The 24849-nt window shown below is 59.6% G+C and overlaps 4 protein-coding genes across 9 annotated transcripts; 1 reads left to right on the plus strand and 3 right to left on the minus strand.

The window, feature by feature from the left end:
- Positions 1 to 148: 148 nt before the first annotated feature.
- CD320 (CD320 molecule) lies at positions 149 to 4078 on the minus strand. 3 transcript variants are annotated; one of them, XM_082780096.1, is made up of 4 exons: positions 3570 to 4078; positions 2451 to 2528; positions 1945 to 2096; positions 152 to 1566 (listed from the first exon to the last, which is right to left on the minus strand). In XM_082780096.1, the coding sequence occupies exons 1-4, from the start codon at positions 4009 to 4011 to the stop codon at positions 1543 to 1545; spliced, it is 696 nt and encodes a 231-aa protein (XP_082636222.1). In that variant the 5' UTR covers positions 4012 to 4078; the 3' UTR covers positions 152 to 1542. The 3 variants fall into 3 exon arrangements, with proteins under 3 accessions (XP_082636223.1, XP_082636222.1, XP_082636224.1); XM_082780097.1 differs by lacking the exon at positions 1945 to 2096 and having other exon boundaries at positions 149 to 1566; XM_082780098.1 differs by lacking the exons at positions 152 to 1566; positions 1945 to 2096 and adding an exon at positions 2112 to 2369.
- A 1545-nt stretch (positions 4079 to 5623) lies between these two features.
- NDUFA7 (NADH:ubiquinone oxidoreductase subunit A7) lies at positions 5624 to 6894 on the minus strand. Its single transcript, XM_082780105.1, has 4 exons — positions 6810 to 6894; positions 6680 to 6729; positions 6158 to 6307; positions 5624 to 5880 (listed from the first exon to the last, which is right to left on the minus strand). The coding sequence occupies exons 1-4, from the start codon at positions 6858 to 6860 to the stop codon at positions 5784 to 5786; spliced, it is 348 nt and encodes a 115-aa protein (XP_082636231.1). The 5' UTR covers positions 6861 to 6894; the 3' UTR covers positions 5624 to 5783.
- Positions 6895 to 6970: 76 nt separating this feature from the next.
- Positions 6971 to 7619, plus strand: RPS28 (ribosomal protein S28). The gene is made up of 4 exons (XM_082780108.1): positions 6971 to 7033; positions 7108 to 7155; positions 7231 to 7357; positions 7495 to 7619. Exons 1-3 carry the CDS (start codon positions 6995 to 6997, stop codon positions 7351 to 7353), a joined length of 210 nt encoding a protein of 69 aa, XP_082636234.1. The 5' UTR covers positions 6971 to 6994; the 3' UTR covers positions 7354 to 7357; positions 7495 to 7619.
- A 1686-nt stretch (positions 7620 to 9305) lies between these two features.
- KANK3 (KN motif and ankyrin repeat domains 3) lies at positions 9306 to 20716 on the minus strand. 4 transcript variants are annotated; one of them, XM_082780056.1, is made up of 11 exons: positions 20528 to 20716; positions 15622 to 15696; positions 13490 to 15304; positions 13309 to 13408; positions 12968 to 13189; positions 12377 to 12464; positions 11923 to 12142; positions 11661 to 11803; positions 11234 to 11434; positions 11059 to 11154; positions 9306 to 10782 (listed from the first exon to the last, which is right to left on the minus strand). In XM_082780056.1, exons 2-11 carry the CDS (start codon positions 15656 to 15658, stop codon positions 10726 to 10728), a joined length of 2979 nt encoding a protein of 992 aa, XP_082636182.1. In that variant the 5' UTR covers positions 15659 to 15696; positions 20528 to 20716; the 3' UTR covers positions 9306 to 10725. The 4 variants fall into 4 exon arrangements, with proteins under 4 accessions (XP_082636182.1, XP_082636183.1, XP_082636180.1 ...); XM_082780057.1 differs by having other exon boundaries at positions 9306 to 10779; positions 20493 to 20716; XM_082780054.1 differs by having other exon boundaries at positions 20493 to 20716.
- Positions 20717 to 24849: the final 4133 nt, after the last annotated feature.

Raw genomic sequence — 24849 nt, forward strand, 5'->3', positions numbered from 1 at the left:
TGGCACCTGTTCTGCAGTAGCACCCCAGTGCAAGTGCCAGCTGCGTTTCCCACGCCCACCCACTCCATTCTCTCTCCTCCAGGCCTGTATTTCACATTCCCAGTACAGGTGGTGTGTGTCCTTGGGGCCACACAGACTTGGCAGCACCTGCCTCCCCTGTCTGCCCACGCCAATCCACTCTCCCCCTGCCCTCTTTCCCAGGACACAATTCAGAACTGATACAGGTCCCAGTCTCCCAATTACAGAATTTGAACAAACCCAATAAAAAAAAAAAACAAACAACACACACACACACAAAAAAAACACAAATTGAGATGTCATTACAGTTTCAAGTTCTTTATTTTCCTGTGTCATTCACCAACAGCTATCTCCAATTGTCCCTATGGAAACAGAGACAAGGTTGTGTGTCCCCTTGCAAGTGACCTCTTGGTACTAAAAATAACCATTCTGGCATAGCCCAGTACTCCACTACCTCATATAGCAGTTTCTCACATGAGTTACAGCTGCACGCTTGCACACTATCCAAGAGCAAGCTCTAAGGCTGATGACGAGAGTTTGCGTGGGAAGCCAGGTTCTCACCTCAAGGCACAGAATGCAACAGACAAGACAGCAGCTTTTTGTCTTTTACACACATTAAACACTTGTGCAAGAAATACATGGGAGAGGTCAGTGCTGAGTTAGAGGCACTGGTCAGTTATCTCTGATACTGTCAGTTCTCAAAAGCGCACACTGAGCCAGTCACAAACAGTTGTGCGTGCCACAAAGCAGAGGCAACAGCATTTGACACAAGACACCGGTTATTTCAAGCTGAAAACAAAAGACACCAGACACTCAGAACCTCCAGCAAAAGAGGCCTACGGATGACAGCTCTAACATTAGAGAAACAACATTCAGAACTCAGCACTGGGGTGAAGGTGCTGCTCTGCAGGGGGTGAGATCCGTGCTGGCAGGGAGCGTGCTGAGGTGCTGCCTGCCCCGTGCTGTCTGGGGGTGACGCAGGGCTCAGGTGGACAGGAAGATTTTCAGCTTTCATCCCTGCAGTTGGACAGGGCGTTGGGTTGAGCAGCATCGAAACACCAGCGTGAACACAGAGTGCACATCTGAGCTGTGCGGATTCAGTGAGCTCCTACTCAAAAGGGTGAGAAAACTTCCACTCCCCGACACCTGACAAAATCCAGGCAGAAGAAGGGGGCAGGCAACAAAAGGCTCTTGTTTGGAAGTGGAAGAAAACAGTAGCACCTGGCACTGCACCTCCAGTCTCAAGGAGAATAAAGTCTTTGGGTCAAAGGCCGCGCTGATGTGAAGCCGTGTTAACAATCCTTGTAGGCAAGAACAATGAGGGAATTTGTCACCTTAATGAGGGGTGATTGCATAGCACCAGGGAAGGTCCTGTTCAATTTCCAGTGCAAAAGTAGTTGCACAACCTCAGACCCATTTCCAAGGAGAGCGTGCTAGTGTAATAACAAACCAGATTGGAGAGCTTAATGTGTAAATTCAGTCAGCTTCTGTCATGAGTGAGAGGGAAATGAACTTAGTCCCATCTTATCGCTTCGCAGCAAAAGATCCCTGTTACAGGAAAAGAAACACCTGGTTATTGCAGTCCTTTCGGCCAGAAATCTGGTGTTACTTCAGTTTGTATGGAGTGGAAGAAGAAAATCCACAACAGAATATTAGTATCTTTGCATAAGTGCTACTGAAAGGAGCCAGCATTTTCTCAGATTCGGTTGTGCAATGACCCCTGCAGTCAAACAGGAGTCCTCATGCCTGGTTGTGAGGAAAGAAGGGACGGGGAGAGTTCTGCTGCTTCAGGACAAACAAAGCCCGAGCATGTGGCTGACCAGCAGCAGGGAGAACTGGGAAGGGCTACCCCAGAGGGGGAAGCTCTAGAGGGCAAGGTGGCATTTCTCCCTCACACACAGTACATGTGGGGTGCAAGGAACGTACCTTCCAGGAAAATAAGCCTGCCTGGCTCTTGTCAGATATCAACTGTTCCTCAGTTGATGCTTCTTCAAGACTGAAGATGTCAGACCTGCTTTTTGCTTTGGACTGGGCCCATGCAACGATACCACCCACAGCTACCAGGCAGCTCAGGAGCACTAAAGAGAAGAGTGCACAAGCAGAGAACCACTCACTGCACCTGGTGTGGACATCAGCACCAGGCTCTGATGCTCAACAATCAGAGATCAGCATCTTCCTCAAGGATAATGGACAGCCAGCATGGAAGTGTTAGTGCCAGACCGCAGGGAACAAGATGCCTTTCCAAGGGGAAGGCACAGTTTGTCCAAGTCAGAGCTCCAGAAGTGCTCAAGCCATGGTGTACAGCCTTCCCTAAGCCTCCAAGCCCAGAGAACACAGCTACTGATGCTGGTCTGGAATAAATGTCATTAGGAAAGTCAGTTATAGCCTAACCCAGAGCCAAAACCACGTGCGGCACTTTAAGCCTCACATACCTGCAATAATCAACACCCACGTGCAGCCTTGACTCCTTGATGGCAGAGTGTGCCCAGGCACAGGGGTAGTTGAAGCCTCTGTGATGAAAAAAACAAGTCCATCAGGTTTCCTTAAGAAATTCACCTTAAGATCAGCGTTCAGAGCAGCCTCCAGTCCAAACCTGACTGAGCTCCCAGTTTACCCTATGTGTGCCAACAGGTTCGTATTGCTTGAAGCAAAGCCTTATCTCCTGTTACTATGATTAGTCCACACAATAGGAGAAAGCTAGGAGATTTTCCTCACCCCTCTTGGACAGATTAGGGTAAAAGGACAGAAGGCTAATAAAGAAAGCAACCAGTGTTGGTGGACGAGAAGTTCAACATGAGCCAGCAACGTGCCTGCAGCCCAGAAAGCCAACCGTATCCTGGGCTGCATTAAAAGCAGCATGGCCAGCAGGGCAAGGGAAGGGATTGTCCCCCTCTGCTCTGCTCTTGTGATACCCCACCGGGAGCCCTGTGTTCAGCTCTGGGGCCCCCAGCACAAGAAGGGCAGGGACATATTAGAGCGAGTCCAGAGGAAGGCCTCTAGGATGATCAAGGGGCTGGAACAGCTCTGCTATGAGGACAGGTTGAGGGAGCTGGGGGTGTTCAGCCTGGAGAAAAAAAAGCTCTGGAGAGAACTTACAGTGGCCTGCCAGTATCAGGCATCAGGTACCCCCAGCACCTAAGCTGTGGTTGCCCCATCAATGGAAGCATTCAAGGCCAGGCTGGATGAGGCTCTGAGCAACCAATTTTAGGGGTTGGTGTCCCTGCCCATGGCTGGGGTTGGAACCGGGGGGTCCTTAAGGTCCCTTCCAACCCAAGCCATTCTGTAATTCTCTGCCTTCCCTCAGCACAGCCTCGTGGCAGCAGCTGGTCGCATCCAGAGCCACATCCTGAGGAAGAAACCTCTCCAGAGGCGCTTCCCGAGGGAGCCCTGAGGAGCTGAGCACCGGCTGCCGGGAAGGAAGATGGGGGGGGCTCCCTCCGCCCCAAACACAAACAGCGCCCGGGGCCCACTGCCATGACCGGGACAACCCCTGAGGGGCCAACACCTCTCGGACGGGGCCCGGCTCCCCCCTCGGCCCAGCCCCTCCTCACCTGTGCCGCCGGCCCCGGGCCCCGCCGGGCTCCCGCTGGCCTCGCAGCCCAGCTCGTCGCGCTCGTCCATGCAGTCGGGGTGGCCGTCGCAGATCCACTCTCGGGGGAAGCACTCCCCGTGCGGCTCCTCGCAGCGGAACAGCCCCGGGGCGCAGCCCGAGGGGTCGGGGCCGGGGCTGGGGCTGAGGGGAGCCGCCAGAGCCCAGCCGGCCCCAGCCCCGTCCCCGTCCCCCCCTGAGGCGAGGCCCCCGCAGCCCGCGCACCTGAGCCGCCGGCGGCGCCAGCCAATGAGAGCCGAGGGCGTGCGCGGGGAGCGGGCGGCGGCAGCCAATGGGGAGGAGGGGAGCGAGGCGCGGCTGGGCCCCGCCCGCCCGCTCCCGCTGCTCCCGGGCAGCAGCAGCAGCAGGAGCAGCGGGAGCAGCGCAAGCAGCACCCGCGCCATGCCGCTGCCACCGCTGCAAGCAGAGCCCGCCGCTGCTGCCACGCGCCTATAAAGCGGGCCGCGTGCGGCGGCACGGCGCATGCGCGCAGCCTCCGCCCCCTCCGCAGCGGCAGTGGCGCGCGACCTTCAGACGGCCCCGCCCCCCTCAGCAGCCCCTCAGTGCCCGCCTCAGAGGCGGGGGGGGTGGGGGGAGCTCCGCCCGTCAGCGCCTCAGCGGCCTGAGGGCTGAGTTTCCTCGCGACCTCTAATCTAAATCTCGCCTCTTTTAGCCTAAAGGCATTCAAACTTGCCCTATCGATCGCTATCTCCCAAAAAAGTTGCTCTCTATCTTTTCATCTTGTCACCTCGTGTTCAGGTTTCATGAGGTCCCCGTGGGCTTTTCATAAAGTGTCCAGGTCCCTCTGGATGCCATCCCTTCCTTCTGCTCTGTCAGCTGCGCCACTCAGCTCGCTGCCACCTGCAAACTTGCTGAGGGTGAATTTGATCCGTTTATCTGTGTCACTGTTATAGATATTAAACAGCCCCAGTCCCAGGACAGACCCTTGAGGGACACCACTCAACACCAGACTCCACCTGGACACGGAGCCATTGACCACTCTCTGGGTGAGACCTTCAAGCCAGTATCTACTGAATGGTCCACCCTTCAAATCCACCTCTCTCCAATTTGGAGATCAGGATGCCATGTCAAAGGCCTTACAGAAGTCCAAGGGGGATGACACCGGTCAGTCTTCCCTTGTCAACTGTATGATTTTTTAAGCTGTTGGCTGGTCCTGTCAAGACAGCGGGATACAACTAATGCGCTCAGCCAACTGACTTCGCAGACTCGGCATAACCCTGTCAGCAATCTTCCAGCATCTTCTAGCAGCTGCAGGAAAATCGATATACTTGCTGTAGAATAATCAGCAGAGCTCATGGCAACATGTTGTGGTTTAACCTTCTAACTGAAACCAGGACACAACACCACAGCACAAGCCTGGCAAATCAGCTGTCCCTGGGGAAGGGCAGGACCTGGGTGCTCTGTGGTTGAAATGTGTGTCATTGCAGCAGGGCAGGCGGAGCAGGGGACCAGGTGCTTGCTGCATGAGCCAGAAATGATCTTCGCTGCTGACTGACTGGTAACAACTGGCCTGGGAAGTGAGAGTAAGCAGCTGGATTCCTTTGAACCAACACACACAAAGTATCACAAAGAGCTTGGCATGCTACAAAGCCAAGCTTTAGACCAAAATCTGTATCAAGCATTTTTCACAGATCACAGCCTCAAGGGAGCAGTGGCAGGATGAACTGATTGACGCTAAAACCATCCTGAGGATGACTGAGGCAGACAGGAACCAAACAGTGCCATCAACTGGTTAATGTTTCTTACCAGAAAATAAAATCATCAGGTCCTTTGCAGCTCCAGGCATGCTTTGTTCAGCTCTGACCTTCAGTGATATTCCAGCTGTGCTTCTGGGTCTCGTCTTGGAGCAGTTGAGGCCACAGACAGCATATAAATCCACGAAGCCCAAGCTCCATTTCTATACTATCTTACTATTCCCTCAAGAAAACTTTACACCCAAAACGCTGTTAAAATAATTTGAATGATTCAAACAGGACAGGTAAAATGGGAGGATAATTACAACTTTAAATGCATTTATTAGTCATACATCAGCAAAACTTAATATATGTGGATAAGTTCCATCCAGCATCATTGCACCTAAATCCACTGCAGCCTTACCCATCAGAGTACTGCTTTTTCATGAACCAACATCTGTACATCCAGCCTTATTAATTTCTCACAAATAGGGCTGGTCTTTTGAGATTTCCCACTTCTTAATTGGTGGCCCTGGTGTCACTGGCTTTTTCTCAGCTGTTGTCACTGTAGTGCCCGAACTGGGATAGAAAAAGGAAGAGAGAAGAAGTTTTAACAGTGCTCAGACTAAATTGAGTGTTGCTTTTTTTAACGCCAAAAGTCAATTTCCAGTCAACTCATTTATTTATTCAAGAGAAGACAAGTACAAAGAATTAGCTCAGCCTTCTTCTAATCTGTAAGTCAATGCTGCTTATTGAAAGAATTCCGTATTTTTGGCACAAACCACACAAGGCTCAAACCTGCTCACACCGAGCAGTGTCAGGAGCAGAGCAGGAGGACAGACCAGGTCAGACCTACCTGCTGGCCTGAGCCCCTGCAGCGAGGGTTTTCTGCGTCGACGCAACCACAATAGGAGGGAAGGTCTCTCGGCGCCCGTCCCGCGTGCAGTAATAGTTATTTGCAAACTTGTGGCTGGGACCCACCGGGAGCCGAGGCGGCGGCTGGGATCTGGAGGGAAAAAGTTTAAGGACTTCAACATGTCAGTGGGTGCCAGGGGAGCTCCGTGCTACGCGACACTGGTGCTGCAGTACTGCACACGGGTCAGGCAGGGGCTGCGAGGTGCCCAGGACAACCAGGAGGCCTGATATGAACATGTTATACACGAATGCTGTTATACGCGAATGCTGTTATACAACAATGCCCCGGGCAACCTGACGGGGTTGGCAGCATCCCTGCCGCAGCAGGTGGCTGGGGCCTGCTGGTTTGAGGTTCCTGCCGACCCTGTGGCCGTACGGAGCGGCCCCCTCGGCCCCCTCAGCCCCCCATTGCCCTCAGCGAGCCCCCTGCCCTCAGGGGCCGGTGCCGCAGCACCCCCGGTACCTCTTAGAGATCTCCGTGTAGCGCAGCTGCAGCTTGGCCTGGAGGTCCCGCTGCAAGGCAAGGCGACAACGTCTCAGGGGATGAAGGCGGCGGCCACCCCCAGCCCCCCCGACCGCGAGGCCGCCCTCACCCCCGCCGCGAAGTTGCGGAGCCGCTGGATGATGCGGGTGGCCGTCGCCATCTTGGCCGCTGTGAAGGGCAGGGCGGGGCGGGGCGGGGCGAGGCGCGCGGGGCACGCCGGGTCTCGCGAGACTTGGAGGCTATATAAGGAGGAGCGGGAGCAGAACCCCCCTCTTCCTGTCCCGCGGGGCCGCCATGGACACGAGCCGCGTGCAGCCCATCAAGCTGGCCAGGGTGCGGGGCGGGAGCGGGACGGGGCCGGGCTGTGGGCTGGGGCGGTGGGCTGACGCCGTGCTCTCTGCCCGCAGGTGACCAAGGTGCTGGGCCGGACCGGCTCCCAGGGGCAGTGCACGCAGGTGAGTGGGCCCGGCCGGGTGGCGGTGCCGCCGCTAGGCCGCGCCGGGCCGTGCTGAGGCCGCTCCGTGCCGCAGGTGCGCGTGGAGTTCATGGACGACACGAGCCGCTCCATCATCCGCAACGTGAAGGGCCCGGTGCGAGAGGGCGATGTCCTCACCCTGCTGGAGTCCGAGCGTGAGGCCCGAAGGCTGCGCTGAGCCGGTGGGTGCCCCCTTCCCCCGTGCTGAGCCGGTGAGCGCCGCATTCTCCTCGGCACTGCCCGGCCCTGCTGCCCCCCAAGTGGCAGAGGGAGGATGCCGTGCCCCCGGGCAGACACAGGCTCCGCTGTTCCTTTTCAGGTGCTGAAGACTTGTCCCATGTACTCGGAGCCACCAGCATGCATCATCTCAGCTGGACGTGGGGCACAGATGGAGAGGAGCGTGGCGTTTGTGGTGTTCACATAATAAAGGTTTTTTTTCCAGTACTCCTTTGTCCAGGACTCACTGAGTGTGTGAATGTTCTGGTGTATGCACCTGCATTTTGTTGTTCAGCTCAGTCAGACAAAAATGCACCCTGCTTATGACAGGGGCTACACATGAGGCCTTCCTCTTGACATATCTGTGTTCTTGTGTCTTTGTTAACTTGTCACTTGCAGCAAAAATAACTTATTGTTTTGATTACAACGATATTAATTCTGACAGGTGTTTTTCTGTGTTACCAGCAGAGTGGCACTGGTACACCTGAGGGACTTCTGTGGAGTCTGATAAGTCAAAAGTCAAACTTTGTACCAGTTTGAAAAGTGGCTGCCTGCTGCTTCTGTTTTTCTGACCTCAGTAAGCTATTCTATAAATGCTACTATAAATATAACTGCTTGCTGTCTTTCCTGGCAGTCGCCCATGAAGAGCACTCATCTCTCTCCCCTTAGAGGAGTTGGTAAATCAATCTCACTCACTTTCTTCTCAGCTTTCCCTTCCACCACAAGATCAGCTAGAAGAGTTATTTTAGGCTACTATATAAACGTAGAGGTAAGACTGAAAGGGTTTGGAATCAGTCTGAGAAATGTCACAGTTTAGGAGGTGGTTTTTAAGCACTTTGCCCCTGTGGCAAACTAACATTTTCTACCAAGTGAGAGTGATGCTGTTCTGTGATGTTTGAACTAAGCCAGGTCTGTGGCTCCCAATGCCGTGCTCACCACCATGCAGTGTCTGTCCCAGGGGGACTCTGATGTTCTGAACCTTATTAAGGCACTTCAGTAACAAGTGGGAATGAAGGCTTGGGAATCCCAAAGCTCAGGAGAGCACTTAAAGAATTGAATGTTCAAATTGCTGAACTTAAGCAGTTAGCGAGGGTTGTTCAAGGCTGGCATTGAAGGAGCATTTATAATTTTTTTTCCTTCCTGCAAGTGGCAGCTGTGCCCTGGTCCAGGCCTGTGATTTTTATGGTCTGGAGAAGGCAGTTGTTGGGGATGTGCTTGTGTTGTTGCTTGACCCAGCTCTTGATTCCTTTGCGGTGTCGCTTTAGTTTCAGAGCATAGGGTGCACCTCTTGCCCTGGTTCTGGTGGCAGAGCCCTCAGTTCTGAGTGCAAGGAGAAGCCCAGCCTGGCATTTACTTCTCTGCCTGCTGTTTTCTCCCAGCACAGCTTTGGCAGTGACCAGGGAGCCTCAGTGCTCTGGACAGGGGGCAGTGCAGGGCTGCCAGATGTGAGCAAGGTGTGAGGCATCAGCTGTGAATCAGTGGCAGCTGGGGGTGAATTTGCAGTGAGGTGGCTTGGAGCAGCTGTTGCCCTTCCCAGCTGTCCCTGTGTGCTCGGTGTACCCTCAGCCATGTGTGAGGGAGGTCACCCTGCATCCCTGCTGCTGGATGATTGCTCTGTAACAAAGCTGAACAGCATCAACACGAGGGCAAACCAAGGAAAGTGAAGGGGGTCCAGTGCCTCGCTTGGTCCCATGAAGTGAAACAGGCCAGAAGGTGCCACCTCATGGTACCTGAATCCAGTTCTTAGCTCTGGAGCAGTTCAGCTGGAAGAAAATGATGGATTTAACCAGTAGGGAATGGGTTGAAATGCTGGTGAGTGCTCAGGGCCAGGGCTGTGCCCAGGCTGTCCCTCTGCCGAAGCTGTTCTGGGGGTTTTAGCTTGACTCAAACAAGGAGGCAGGAGACTGCTGGTGGTCATTGTGATATTTCAAAATAATTTTACTTGAAGTTTTATTTATCTTAAAAATAAACATCAATATTAAAATGTCAGTAAACAAACCTGTGAAAACCAAAGCAGTGAGTATGGAATACATACAGAGCAGCGCAAAGAGAGTGGCTGTGAGCATCTTGTGTTAACTTCAGTGCAAAGCTGGAAAAGGGCGAGGACAGCGGCACGTTGCCCAAAGGTTTCTTGGGGAGCATTTCCCAGCAGAGAGAATGGCTCAGACAAGGTCTGCGTGGTGTGAAAGTGAGGGAGGAGGAGCTGAGGAGTAGGAGGAGCTGCGACAGGGGTCACCTTTGTGAAGGAGTCAGAGCGCAGCCTGCTTCACGTGCAAAACCCTTTTTTTTTGTTTTCTCCCAGTTCTTAAAGCTTACCTTGTCTGTTCCCACCCTGCCTGGCACACACACAGACACACACACGTGCTCTGACATACGCGTCCATCTCCGCAGGCCCTAGGCTTTCTCCCTCTGAGCTCTTCTTGCTGATCTCTTTTCCTGGAGCTATCCTCAGCCACCCTCCCCTTGGGGAAGGGAAGTGGGCAGAAAGGGACTTGTGAAGGCAACTCGAGCCCCTGAGCTGCTAATAGCTGTGGGACTGCTAAAAGGAGAAGTGTTTACAAGGTGATTTTTATCTTTCCTTCTGGATCCTGTGGGGCAGCAGCTGGGCAGGCCCAGTCCCTAAACAGATGAGGCTCTCAGTCCCCTTCTCTCAGCCTGGCTGCAGCCCCAAGCATCCAGAAGCTTTGCTCCCATTGAGCAAATCAAATCGTTGAGTGATTTCATGGTGAACTCCAGCTTTTTTGACAACACACTGTATTTTTTTTTCCTTTGTGTGCATGTGCTAGAGAAGATTCAGGTTTCTGCTGGGCAATGAAATGCCGGAGAAGATGAGCACACATTTCAGTCTGGAAATGCTCCCGTGGCAGCGTGAGCCAGCTGCTCGGTGTCCCCTGCTGTCACTGCTGATGCTTGCCCTCCTGCAGCCCTGCTCCCCATCACTGGCTCTGCTGCCCTCCTGCAGCTGCTGGGAGCTGGCAATAGGAGCAGAAACCAGCTGCTATTTCTGCTGGCTTTCTTTTTTGCTGTTCCGGTGAGCTGGGGCCTTGCAGAGGGCTCCAAGGTGGCACAGCTCCAGTGATGGTGGCCGGCAGTGGAGGTCACTTGATGCTTGGCTCCTCTGTCCCTGGGAGCGAGGTGGGCACCGTGGGATGCTTCCTGCAGCAGGCAGGGCGAGCGAGGCCCAGGGACAGCGCCTGCTCTATCGCCAGGAGGATGAAAACATCTTCAGCCTCGGGGAGCAATTCGGCACACGAAGGAGCAGCAGGAGGGGGGGACATAAATTACAGCCCAGCACTGACGGCCAGCTGGCACACGGCTGGATCCAAAGCTCATTCTAATTTGGTTTCTTTGGGTTCCCGGGGCTCTTGGTGCCCACTGTTGATGTCCCCTGCTGTGGAGAGGGAAGAGTCACCAAACATCACCAGAAACCATCCAGGGGCTCCTGGTGATGGCCAGCCAGGCTGGGCTCTTGTCACTGAGGATGCGCTGAGCATCTGGCACCCGGGATGCTCTGCTCTCGCCTCTGCAACCCCTCCCTTGGGGACCCTCAGCTGCTCTCATCTGTTCCCCTGCCCACCGTGGAGCTGAGTCAGTGGCACGGTGCCCCCTCTGTGCCCCCTGCATGGGACAAAGTGGGTGGCAGGGGCTGGGGGGCTGCAGTACTCACGTGTGGCTGCCCCTTCCCATTCAGGTGGGCGTAGAGCAGCACGGCGATGTTGCTGTGGCCGGCCTCCAGCGCGATGGCGACGGCGTTGTTACCATCCTAAGGAGGGCAGGAGAGCGGTCGGGAAGAGCTTTGGGACCGGGAACGGGGGGAGCACTCCTGGACCCCAGCTCCTTACGCTGTCCACGATGGAGATGTTGCAGGCGGGCTGAGCCAGCAGCAGCTTCACCGTCTCCACGCGGCCGTGCTCGCAGGCGCACATCAGCGCAGTCGAGCCCTCCTCGTCCTGCAGGTTCACGTCCGCCCCGCAGGCGAGCAGGGCTTCCACCATCTCCTGCCGTCCGTGGCTGACGGCCAGCATCAGCGCCGTCTGGCCGGCCTGCGTGACACAAGGGACGCTGCCAGGAAGGTTGTGGCACTCATCCCACTGCTGCCCCAGTGCCCACCGAGCACCTGCTTGCCCCAATGGAGCCCCGACACCCTCCCCGTGTGCTGCCCCCACCAGGTCTGGGGTCCTGCCCTCGGGGTGGGCTCAGGAGGCGAGCAAAGCTCTGTTCACTGCCCACGAGGGGGTCAGGATGTGGTGGCCCCCATCCCGCACCCACCTGGCTGGCCTTGGCGTTGACGTTGCCCATGCTGAAGAGCCTCCTGACCACGGTCATGTCGTCCTCCTGCTCGACGGCTGCCAGCGCTGCCAGCATGAGCGCCGTGTAGCCGGCCTTGTTCTGGTGGTCCACGTTACAGACCCCTGCGGGGACGGGCAGAGCCGGGGGAGGCTCAGGGTGCTGCTCCCGGGGGAGGGAAAAGGAGGGTGGCATCCTGGCAGGGGGACGTTTCTGGAGCTGTGGCAGACCTGAGGTCACCCACCCGTGTCCAGCAGCAGCTGCACGATGTGGAAGTTGGAGTGGGAGACGCTGTAGTGCAGGGCCGTGTTGCCGTTCCCGTCGGCCAGGTTCACCACGTGGGCCAGGAGGGCTGGCGAGAGCTCGGCGAAGGCCAGGAGGTGGTTGGCGACTGTGTCGGGGACGGAGGACTTCTGGCTGGACAGACGGAACCACTCCTGCAGGACCAGGCTGCTGCTGGCGAGCTGCGGGCAGCGAGCGGGGCTGAGCCTCTGCATGGCGCAAAGGCAGGACCCCAAAGCCCAGCCCGGTGCTGGGATGGCCCTGGCTCAGTCCATGGGGATTTGGGGGGTAATCTGGGACTTGTTTTAGGAAGAAAAGTGTTGATCTGGGCTTCGCTGGCCCGGGAGTGCCCCCAGCTGTGGGGGGAGCCGCTGTCAGCCCAGCAGGAGCCGTGCCACCCGCAGCACCCAACTCACCACCTCCTTGCTCTTGGTGGCCCCGGGGTGGCCCAGGTGGGTCTTGACGATGAGGCAGGCCTCCCGCATCCTGGGGCTCAGCTCGAACCTGGGGGGAGCACGAGGGCAGTTGCAGCAAGGAATCCCTGGCCCCTCTGCCCCCCAAGCAAGGCCCCGAGGTTTTGCTCCTCTCCCCAATTCCTTGCAGTCCCCCCGGTGAATGTCCCCCCCCATCCAGAGCCTTCCTCCCCAGGCCTGCAGCCGTGCCCCTGGGGTGTCCAGCCTACCAAAGGCAGCCTTATACGGCCATGCTCAGACACGATCTGCCCATTTTTAGGCCGAATTTTTTCCCTTTGTTGAAAAATGCTACTGAGGGATTTTTTTTTTGTTGTTTTCTTTTTTTTTTTTTTTTTTTTTTCCAAATTATCTCCTGTAGAAAAGAAGCAGCTGCAGCCTCGGTCTCGTGGTTTCCTTAGCAGACCCGAGATGCTGGAATGATTTTTTGCTGCCGAATGGTTTCCGCAGGAGGCGGGCGTGTTTTTCCCATCAGCTGCACCGAAACGCGGCGCAGGAGCCCTGAGCCATGCCTGGCACCTTCCCTCCGGCACTTACTTCTCCTTCACCTCGGTGGGCTCTGGCGGGGCCACGCTGGCCCCCTCACGCTCCTGCTGCTCGCCCGGCTCGCTCTGGCCACCCCCGGCATCCTCCTCCTCCTCCTCCTCCTCTGAAGTATCAGTGCCCCCCTGCTCCTCACTGTCAGAGCTGTCGGCTGAAGCCTTCTCAGAGGAGCTGTCTCCATCCTCTTCCTCCTCCTCGCTGGACGTGCTCTCGTACCTGTGCAGAGGGAGGGGGCTCAGCGATGCCCTGCGGTGGGAGCTGCCGGACCCACCGGTCCCCCCAGGGCTCCCCACTGCCCCCAGCACCGAGGGCAGGCGGGAGCCCCTGGCACGTACTCCCCGTTCAGCACGCCCACGAACTGCAGGCTCTTCTTGCTGCCCTCGGCCTCGCTCCGGGGGGCACCGTCCCGCTTCTTCATGATGGACTTCAGGGCTCCTGCAGCAGAGAGCAGTGAGGGGGCAGTGAGCCAGACCCCCCCAGGGCTCCCAGGCACCCCAAACCCCCTCCCCAACTCACCGGCTGCAGGGCTGGCGGCTGCTTTGCCATCCCGTGCTGGGGACAGATCCCGGCCACCATCCACCACCTCCACCACTGCGGCCCCAGGAGCTGGGCTGCCCAGGCACGTGTCCCCTTCTGTCACTGCCACCACCTCCGCTGCACCTTGGGGGCTGCTTGGGGTGTGCTGGCATCCGGCACCGCCAGCGCTGGGCTCCAGCTCCTTGCGTGCTGGGACGGCGGTGCCTGCATCAGCAGTGCCTGTGTTGGTGCTGGTCATGTCGTTGCTGGCCACGCTGGTGCTGGACATTTCGGTGTTGGCCTTGTTGCTGCTGGCCTTGTCGGTGCTGGCCACACTGGTGCTGGCCCTGTCAGCCTGGCTGCTTTTGTCTTCGTGCCCCGTGGCCACATCAGGCCCCACTGCCACATCCCGCCTGTCAGGGCGGCAGCCCACCCCAACGCAGGCCGTCGGCGGGCAGCACCCCACGGCCACATCCACCGTCTCCACGGCATCTCCGACCGCCTGGCTCCGCGTCACCACCGCCGCCTCCACCAGCACCTCGGCCACCTGTGGCTTGGCTGTCACCTCCTTGTCCGTGCGCCCGCGGGGCCGGCGGGCGCACACCTCCAGCCGCAGCTCCTCCAGCTCCCGCGTGGCCTCCTGCAGGTGCCCCTCCATCAGGGCAATCACCTCCTTCTGGTGCCCCACCGTCTGCTGCAGCAGCTCCAGCTCCCGCTCCGCCTCGGGGGCGAGCCCCAGCGAGGATTCGAGCACCCACACGGCTGCGTCCCGGCGCTCTGGGGCCCCGCCGCCCGGCTTGCCACTGCCCACCTGCTGGGACTGGTAGTAGAAGACGGCGTCGGCCATGGGCCGGTCCTCGCCCACGGCCACAGAGCGGCACGGCCTCTCGTCACCCCTGGGGCGGGCGGCCGTGCCCTTGCCACGGCTGCCCCGCTCTGACACAGCCAGCTTCTCCGTCAGCTTCCTCAGCTCCGCAATCTTGCTTGCTCGACCTTTTGCCGGCTCTCCTTCACACTCCAGCCCCGCTCGGGGCTGCTCCTCGCTCCCGCCGGGGCGGCTGAGCGCCTCGCCGGGCTCCCCCGACAGCTTCTCCAGCAGCCTCGCCTTCTCCTGCTGCAGCTCAGAGATCTGCATCTCCAGGAAGGGGATGGTTTTCACCTGCTCCTCCAGGTCCCGCAGCTGCCGTAAGGCCGCGGCCATCTGCTCCCGCACGTGCTGCAGCGGGGCGGCGCCGAGCCCCGCAGCCGGCGTGCTGCGCCCCGAGCTGCCAGGGCTCATCCGTGTGGAGCCCGGCTGGCCCTCGGTGCCCGCCGGCACCCATGGGTGCACCTGACTCGGGGCGCCCGGCTGCGAATGGCTCTGCTCCTGCTCTAGCCTCCTGCTCGTCTCCAGCAAGGTCTTCTCCACCTGCAGGTTTCGTGCCCAGCACTTGCGGGCAGGAGGTGGGAGCAGCCGCACGGCCGGCGGGGGAGACGTGGGGTGGGAGGTTGGCTTGCTCAGGGGCTCCGGGGGCGCCCGGCCGTGTGGGGACAGCAGCAGCGCGGTCCTGCCGTCCTCGCTGGCCGTGGAGGTGAGGGACTCGGTGGAGGTCCAGCCGCTGGTGTGGCTGCTGGGGCTGCGCAGCGTGCCGAGCTGCTGCCTGGCCCCTTTCGCCCTGCGCGGCAGCGGCACTTTCTTGAGCGTCTGGCCGCTTTCGATGTCATCGACGTATTTCAGGAAATCCAGGTCCAAGAGGAAGCCGTAGGGGGTTTCCACCGAATACGAGCTCTTCTCCCCATCGTCTTGGTCCCTGTACAAGAAGGGGCCCCCGAGATCTGCAAGACAGGCGGAGACACTTAGGGAGGGACCTGGCAGAGACGGGAGCGCTTCTCCAGCCAGGTCGTGCCGGGATTCACAGCCTGCAGCCCCCTCGCTGTGATGCTGCTGGACAAGGACGCGGTGGATGGCCCATCCCTGGCACCTGTGGTGCCAGCAGGTGTTGCAGGGCACCTGCTCTGCTTCCGAGTTGCTGCAGGTGCTGACACCCATTGGTACGGGATGGCTGAGCCCTGCCCGTCCCCTTTGCTCCTTCCCCTGTCCCCTGCCCGCAGTGGCCCTGCCAGGTCCCCGCACGCAGCTCTGGGCCCTTTACCTGGAAGGTTCTGGTTCAGGTGCGCAGGCTGAGCCATCTTCTCCCCGGGATGCCACCAACCATGGGACCATCAACCTGAAACGACAGCGGGGCCCTGTCCTGACACACCCTGCAAACCAGAGCGTCCCCAGCAACCCCAAACCGCTCCCCTGGCGCGGGTGCCCCAGCCCCGAACCCGGGGCACATCCCTGCGGCCATGCCCCGACACCAGCTGGGTCCCCTCCGGGTGCCGGCACCCGGCTGGGGCTGCTCCCAGGCAGGCGAGCCCTGCGCTGCTGGCGGGGCTGGGGATTGTTTGTACATTTAAGGAATGCTTCGCAGCCTGGGCTGGGGCGGCCACGCTGCCAGCTCCGAGGGCGCAAAGCCATGAGTCAGAGCTCGGCTGCGCCGGAGGAGCAGGCAGGGAACAGGAGGCTGCTGGAGCGGGGCACTGAGCCTTTACGGGAGCAAGTAGGTTGCCTAGGATAATGAAACCAGATGCTTCTGCAAAGCCACGCGACCACAGGCATCTCCCGGCACCCAGCAGTTGCTCTGCACCACGTCCACCCTCGCCGCAGGGCACCCTGCGTTGCCAACCCCCCCCTCCGCTGCTGACCCCCAGCCCTGGCTCCCGCCCACCCTTGGGGGCTGTTTGGTGGCCCCAGCAGGGACCTGGCTGCTTTTCCCAGAGGATACCATGGGATAGAGCACGGTGTGTGTGTGCGTAGGAGGGTTCGAAACAAGAGCCTGGTTTTCCCAGGAGCCAGGCACGCTCAGGCTGGAGGGGAGCCAGCGGGATGCCCGCCTGCAAGCCTGGCACTCAGCGCAGGGAGGCAGGCACCGCGGCGAGCACCAGCATTTCCCTTCCCCGCGGGGGAAAAAAGGTGCAAAAAGGGGCTGCAACGCTCCTGAAAACCCAACAAAAAGCGAGGAGAGGGAAATGGCAGCACGGGCCACGGTCCAGGGGTGAGCTCACCGCCGAGGGGCTGGCAGCTGCAATTGTTCAGCTCCAACCTGCTGCATCTGGGCACTGGGGCTGCGGGAACAATATTGCCTGGTGGAAAACATTTGAGCCAAATCAAGCCCGGTGCTGGGAACATTCCTGTTCCCAGCTTCGCTGATCCCTTGCAGGAAGCAGCTGTCACTCAAGCAATGTCTGTCCCAGGAGCTCCACCGCTGGTCCCCGTGTTCCCAGGGCTCTCCGTGCCTATGCCCACCCTGCCTGGGGGTCCCTGTGCTGGGGGGGACGTGGGGACCCTCCCCACAGGGCGCTGTGCAGCTGTCAGCGGGCAGAGCATTTGGCACTGGGCTATTTTCGGCACCCTCAGGAAGAAGGCACAGGACAAGTGCCCCCGTGGGCGAGTCGGAGGAAGCTGCTGGCATGTCGAAGCCTATTTGGAGAGCAGCTCAGGGATGGTGTGAGTGGCCAGAGAGGCCCAGAGGCATCAACACCACAGAAAAGGACCAGGTCCGATCTGCGTGAGGGAAGCTGGGGATCAGCATTGCCTGGAAAAGGGCACAGGGACCGCTGGCATCCACAACCGAACCTTTGGGACCAAGCACTGGGCACTTTGTTCCTCTCCCTGGCCCCACTCTGCCCCCAAGCCCAACGCCTCATTTTAACGAGTCGTAGCAAGTGACTCACTGCAAATTGCTCAGCTGGCCCCAGGAGCAGCGCCTGGGACCACACGAGCCTCTCCCCACACAGGGATGCTCCACGGCCGCGGCCCCGCGCTGCTGGCCCTGGCACACAGGGATGAGGGGCTGGGTCCGGCTGGGCAGGATCGAACCCTGGGCTCCCTGACCTCACCAACCCATCCCAGCTGATGAGCATCCTGAGACAGCTGCCTCCACCTCCCTCGGGATCTTCTCAGCGAAGAGCTACCTCCGTGCTGCCACCCCATCCCGGCCTCATGCCCAACAGGCTCAAGCGTCCTCCTCCTCGCTGAACTGGGGAAGCGGTCGGTGCCCTCCTGCACCGGGCCTGGTGCCCTCGGTGCAAGTAAAAAAAAAAAAAAGAGCCGAGGCCAGGATCGAGTCCCCACCGGGCTTCGTGCTCACCGTGGATCAAGCGGGAGGAAAAGGGAGAGCAACAGCAGCGGCCGTGCGGCCCCAAGCACGGGCGCATTTCCTCGGGGAAGCGGCCCGGCAGCTCCCTTCCGCACGCGCGACCGGGAATTGTCCTGCCTGGGGCCAAGCCAGGAAAAGCCACTGTGCTCAGCACCGCCGTGCTCAGCTCTGCACTGCAGGGGGCTGCAAGGGCCGGGCACTACGACGCCTCCCATAAAGCTCATGGCAATGGTGCCCCTGCTCCAGCGTCGCACTCGCTGCCTTTTAGCCATCCCCTCCACGCCAGTGACCCAGGGCCTTGCCACTGGGCTGGGAGGGGAGGAGAGGAGAGCATCAGGTCAAAGTTGAGCTCTGGAGGCTCGAGAAGAGGAGCTGACACGCAGCAGCGGTGAGAGGGTTAAGTCCCCACATCCCAGCCGTCACCTGCTGGGCTCGGCCACACAAAGCCAGCCTTGTCCCTGCGGCCGCCAGCACCGCGGCACCGGTTCAAAGAGCAGCCGCTCTCCATCTCTGCTCAAGCCAGGGCGGGGAGGACCGTGTCGGCGGCTTTGTTGCAGAAGGCTGGGTTTTGGCAGCCTCGGCCGCTCCCCTGGACACTGGGCTGGGTGCTGCCGGGTGCCTCCACACCCCTGCCGAGCCAGCGGGCACCCCCGTGCCCAGGAGGAGACATGCCAGGACCTGGTGCTGTGCTCAAAGCACTGGTCCCGGGGATGGGAGGACCCTGTGCCATCCCAGCTCCCTTCGGAAGAAGTTAAAGCATCATTTCTGGCCCTGGCATCTCCACACAAAAGCTGGTTGGCACAAGCTGCTGTGCTGCTGGGAAGGCTCTTAAGCAAGACGGGGATGTACAAGGACTGAGTTGTCCCTGCAGAGCTGGGGTTGTGCTCTGCCCTGGTCCCACACTTGTTTTATCCCTTTGCTATCGTACTGATGCCCACAAAGGAAACTTTGGGCCAAAGTGGAGCTCCTCAGCTCGAGTACAATAAAAACCCACAGCAGGTGAGAGGCCCAGGAGCCAAGCTGGATGCTGAGCTGCACTCACACAGCCGAGCAAGCTGACGACAGCCACCGAAGCTTAATCTACCGTCCAGGCCTGGAGAGGAATTCTGGCTCAGGACCACCCAGCACCGCACCCCAGGCTGAGCCCAACCCACTGCGAGCCGCTGGCCTCATGGTCCACGAGGCGATGCTCCTCCAGTGCCAAAGCCCAGGGCCAGTGGGCGAGCGATTTTTAAGCTTTGGCCACCTCTGCACCGCATCCCCTGGCGAGGGGCGCAGCGGGGCTGCTCCCCCAGCCGCACGATCCACGGGGCTGGAGCGAGGCGACCGCCCAGGGCTGGACATGCTGACGGCGCTCCCTGGCCGTCCTCCGAGCCAAAACACTGAGGTCATGAGGAATGTGAGAAGAACAGAGTCCAGAGCAGCCCCGGCCAGTGCGACTTGATTTATCTTCGCGAGGCACGTTTCCCTTGAAGCTGCGCACGGGCGATAAGCCCTGAAGCCCCGGGCTGAGGCTGTTCCAAAGTTAAAGGGAAACCACTGAGCAAGCAGGCGGCTTCCTCCGCAGCGAGAGGGCAGGAGCTGCCAGCGACCTGCTGGGATTTGGGATCCTCGCACGGAGCCGTCACAGCCCCGAGCTGGCTGTCACAGGGACACATCACCTGCGATGCCACCGCCGGTGTGGCAGGCTGGGCACAGCCAGGGGGGTTTGGGTGCTCATCGCCCCTTCCCCTCAGTGCCTCTGCCCCAGCTGGATGGGACGGATGGGTCAGCCCGTGCCTGGGCCATCCGGGGCTGCAGCAGGTCCTTGGCCACGCACGGGGTGGGTGTGCCTGCACTGACACAGGGACGGAGGGAGGGGAGAAAAGTTTGGTCTTCCCCACAGCCTGACTTGAGGGCTGGGCTCTTCTTTCTGGAGCTGTCGTCACCATTGCCTGGGTTGGCCGGTCGGGAGGCCAGGGAGCTACTCAGGCTCCCACCCGCTGCAGCGATGCTGGGACCTCCCCGAGCTCACACAGTGCCCGGACAGCAGGCGCACGGTTGGCTCGCCTGGGGAACGGCTCTGGGTACCCCACTGCACCTACAGGGCCCCTATAGCTCTGCTACGAAATACCTACTGCCAGTAGGTATTACCTACTACCACGGCAGCCCACCAGCATTTTCCACCAACACCTTCCAATTCTTTCGGGGCCGGTGACGAAGCAAGGAGCGGACAACAAACCCCGACAGCCTGCGCCCGTCCCGTGGCAGGGAGGCTGAATCCACGCTGGGTGGGCACTCAGACATGGGCGGGGGACGGCGGCTTCCCCAAATGCGTGCGAGGGCTGAGCCCTGGCCTCGCCCTCCCCACCTGGGAGCACCCCGAGCCCTGCGTGCCTGCAGCACCTGAGGAACCCCACGGCACCCATGGGTCCCTGGGACCCCAGCACCACGGGGTGCCCGCAGCCCCCCAGCACCATGGGGTACCCCCAGCACCACGGGGTGCCCCCAGCACCATGGGGTACCCCCAGCACCATGGGGTGCCCCCAGCACCACGGGGTGCCCGCAGCCTCCCATCCCGGGACCCTCCCCTCCCCGCAGCCCCCCCAAACCCGGGACCCCCCCGGATCCCCCCGGGACCCTCCCTCGCCTCCAGCCGCCGTTCGCCGGCCCAGCCCGGCCCCGACGGCGCGCAGCCCCCGCTCCAGCCCCGCTCCGTCTCTCTCCCTACCGGGATGCCCGGAGCCCCTCCGACACCCCCGGGGGCTCCTCTGGGGCTGCAGCAACCCTTCGGTGGGCCCCGTCCCGCCGCCGGAGCCGCTCCCGGGCCCACCGCCCCTCACCTCGGCGGGCCGAGCCGTGCCGTGCCGAGCCGTACCGAGCCGTGCCGGACCCCTGGGCTGCTCCCGGGCCCCTCCGCGGGGCCGTGCTCCCGGGCCCGGCGGCTCTGGGCTCGCAGCGCTGCCCCGCCGCAGCCGCGGGGCCGAGGGCCGAGGGCGGGCCGGCGGCGGGGCCGGGGCGGGGCGGCGGCGGGCGGGGATCGCCCCCGGCCCGACCCGGGACTGGCACCGGCCGCCGCCGCCACCGCCCGGCACCGCCCCCGGCACCGCCCCGACGGGATCCCGCTCCCCGCCTCGACGCCAGCGGGACCCCCTCGAGGTGCCCCCCGGTCCCGGTGGGATCCCGAAGCTGGGTGCCCCCCACCCTCGCCTCCCCCTTCCCCGGTTGGGGGAGCCCTCGCTCTTTGCACCCCGGGGGACGAGGGGTGCCCCGAGCGCACGCAGCTTGGGCTGGGGGTCTCCCTGCCCGGCTCCCACCCCCCCAGAGTTGGGGACCCCCCCCCGTGCCGCTTGCCCTGGCCAAGCTCCCCAGGCCCAGCCCTGCCGGGGGGCTGGCAGCCTTCGTCTGGTTTTCAGGCTGCTCGTCTCCTTTTCCTGCCAGATTTCTTCCCCGCCTGCTTTGCACGCTGGCGAGGTCTGGGCCCGTTCTCCATCCCGCAGGGACCCTCGGCAGTTTCGTGCCATAAAGCCTGCCCTCGCTCTCTGCTACGGTCTGGATTCGCCTGCTGAGTCCCTCAGCACCGATTTTGTGTTTCTTTTTCCTTTCCAGCAGGATCCGTCCCCAGCTGCTGAACCCCTGGGTATTCTTCCACGGCCGGCTCTTCCGTCATGCTGCTCACGGGAAGAGCAGGAGAAACAAGACGTGCTTCCCGACATCCCTCCCAGCTGGCAGCTTGGGGACTTCCTGACAAAAGGTTTGCATCCGGACGGAAATACCTTAATAGCCCTAATGGCTCTACCTCTCCCGACAGACACCAGCCCTCTCCAGTCCATTTACATACTTGGCCTCTCCGGCATCCTGTGGTAATGAGCTGCGTGATTTCATGCCCTCATTCTGTACCCAAAGCAGGTCTAAAATAGCACTGCTCCTGATGATTCAGTGACTGCTCAACAAAGAAATCATTGGGTCCTCCGTCCCCCTGCAGCTTTCCTTCTCCATCAAGATCTGGAAAGGTGAAACCCAGCAATGAGTCAAAACCAGCCAGCGCCCACCCCCTGGCTGCACGGCTCCGTGTCCAGGTCCCTTGCTCCTGCTCTTGGACATCTGTCAAGAATTTCACCCATCGCTAAACTTTTCTTGTTTCCTCCTTGCGAATATAACAAGAAAAAAAAAAAAAAAAGGAAAGTTGTGGGAAAATGAGATTGGGAAAGCGAGGTCTTCCTGCTTCTCCAACCCTTGTGAGCTGATGCCACCCCAGCAGAGCTGTGAGAAGAGTGGGAAGGCCTCTTACAGCCCGTGGTCTCACAAGGCACGAAGACCTGGGCTGCCTGAATTTGGTGCTGGTGCGCAGAGCTGTGGCAGCTCAAAGACATTTTGAGGACAAAACACGAGAGCAGCCTTTGCCCAAGATGCCCTCCGCTCTCAGTGCGAGCTCCTGGCTTTGAGCTTTGGTGTCCAAGGGCAGTCAGCCCCGAGGGATGGTGCTTGTTTCTCACATTTGTGGTTTATGCAGAGCTCCAATGCAAGAACGCAGACAGAGACGTCCCAAGGGCCGGCCAGGGCTTTAACCACAAATCACAAATGCTTTTGGGAGGCGGCACGGGGAAAGTGCTGGGTCTGGGCAGTCAGATGGAGGAGGTTTGCCTGCAGGCTTCCCCTTGGGGCTGTGGCAGCCTGAGCCAGGACCGGTCTGAGTGGTGGCACCCGCCCGGCTGGACTGCTGGCCCCGGGCAGCAGCATCCAAACCCGTGCTTGGAGGCAAAGGGCACTGCTGGCTTCCTTGGCTGCACCTCACGGGGGTAAAGCCACAGCCACGCCACTGCAATGAGGGCTGGCTGGGCTTTTGTTGCTGTTACAAGGGCAGTTTTGCCAAAAGAAAAAACAACAACAACAACAAATGTTATGAGACTGGAATGTGGCAGCTGAGCTGTCTGAGGATCTGCAGAGTTTCATGGCATCGCGGCAGGGTCCTGCACGGCTCTTCCAGTCCCAAGCCTTGCACTGGCCAGGGAGAGCAGCCCTGGGCCTCCCAGCAGCAGCCATCTGAGCAAGAAGCTCCATGACCCAATGAGTCTTCAGTTCAACAAAAACATTTAAAAAAGAATTTTTAAAAAAAGAATTTAAGAGTTTAAATTTAAATAAAACAATTTATTTCTTAAAGAATTTAAGAATTTAAATTTAAATAAAAGAATTGAAAAAAAAAATAAGATTTTTTTTTTCTGAGGCCCCAAAAGAGGGTCTCAGAAAATGGCTTTTCCTTGTGAACCCTCATCCTCTACTCCCTGCCAGCCCTGGCTGTGGCTGTGCATGTGCCCATGCCTCGGTTTCCCTATCAGGACAACCACGATGCTCCCAGTCCCTGGGGGCAGTTGGGAGGGGGATGCACACACGTGTGCATGTGTTGCGATGCACAGCAGCGTGATGGGGCGTTTCTCTGCAGCAGACCACAACCAGGACCTGGAAATCACTGCAAACTGCCAGGACAGGCTGAGTGCACGTCCCTAGGAGTTATCACAGAAACCAAGCAGGGTCAGTGTAACAGAAAACCTGCAGAGCTCGGCCAGGCTTCCACGGCTCTGTTCCATCTGGGGCAGCAGCTCGCAAAGCCCTCCTGGCCATGCTGGGGGCTGCTGCTAGTGCCGGCCCGGGGCAGGGAGAGCCGTGCATGCTCAGGGAGCACCTGGAAAAGCAGCCACTCGGCTGCGTTTGAGCCATTTCCTGGCAGACTGAGTTAATCTCTGCTTGCTCCAGCTCCGCTGCGCCTGCCCGAGCCCCGTTCCCAGCTCCGTTGCCCCTTCTGTGGCCCCCCGAATGGGCTCGCCCGGCCGCACCCGCAGCGGGACCCCCGGGGACCCCTGGAGCAGGGCTGGCTGCTGCTTCCTCCGTAGGAAAGCGAGGTGAACGCCTAAATAAACCAGCGTAAATAAACCAGCCCAGCACGCCTCCCTGCCAGGAGGCTCGGCCGTCCCCGCTGGCCGTGGCAGGATGTCCTTGTTTTCTGCCTGCAGGTCTGCGAGCGGGCAGGAAGCCGGTTTCCTCTCCTTGCATCTCTGCTCAGATCCTTCCTCCCCGGGACATTGTAGCAGCAGCGGAGCAAAACAAACAGCCCAAAAGCGGAGCTGGAGCAGCCTCCACAGCTACTGGGGGCTGCCTGGGGACACTTGAGGGGAGGGGGTTTGGCTGGGGGCTGCAGGACGCCCACCCCGGGCACACCGCTGGCAGGGAGGGGGCTGATGGTGGAGGGGGAAGCTGCACCCAGCCACGGTGTCAGTCCCCATTTATCATCTCACGCGCCGACGTCTCCACTTCCCTGTCACCTCCTCGGGGACACCCTCCAGCCTGATTTAGTGCCACCGTGGCAGATGCTTGAGGGACAGAGCACGTGCAATGTTACTCGCTGTCTGTGGACCTCCTGCTCCATGTCACCCCCTCCCACGTCCCGCCAATGTGCAGCACCCCATTACCCTGTGTGCCCTCTCATCCCCAGGTGCAGGGTCCCCTTGTCCCTGCGTCCCCTCTCCTGTGTCCCCTCTGATCTAGCCGCCTGCAGGTGATGTTCCTTGCCTGTGTGGCACAGCGGCTGCAGGCTTTTATCTCAGACAATATTTAGCACTCCTGGTGTGGGGGATGGCCGGGGCGGCTTTTTTCTTGTGTCTGTTTCCAGCCCAGCCTTATCAGGGCTGAGGAAAGTGTTGTGCAGATTTTCCGCAGCTGGGATTTGCTTTGGCCAGAGGCCAGCTTCACTGACAGCACCGCAGGGACTGGCCCCAGTGGCTGACACCTTCCTGATGCTGCACAGCCCTAAATGCACCCCGGCAGTCAGGGGGAGTGGGGTGCTGCCTGGGCCAGGGCTTCCCAGGCACTCAGGTCGGGCTGTGCATGTAGGATCTGCAGCTGGAGCTGTTTTGAAAAGTTGTGCCAGTCGCTTAAACGCAGCACTCCTTAAAAACTGATTTTAAATATTTTATTATTTTATTTTATTTTATTTTATTTTATTTTATTTTATTTTATTTTATTTTATTTTATTTTATTTTATTTTATTTTATTTTATTTTATTTTATTTTATTCTGGAGCCTGCAGGTTGTACCTCCATACCTGTCTGCTCTGTCTCCTGGCTTTCATGCTGACCTCCCCGTGGCAGTTCCATGTTTCCAGCCTGGGGACAGCAGCCATGCTTGCCCCCCCCGTGGCAGCCAGTTC

The sequence above is a fragment of the Aythya marila genome, assembly GCF_965140915.1.
Source record: "Aythya marila genome assembly, chromosome: 27".
Lineage (NCBI taxonomy): Eukaryota > Metazoa > Chordata > Aves > Anseriformes > Anatidae > Aythya > Aythya marila.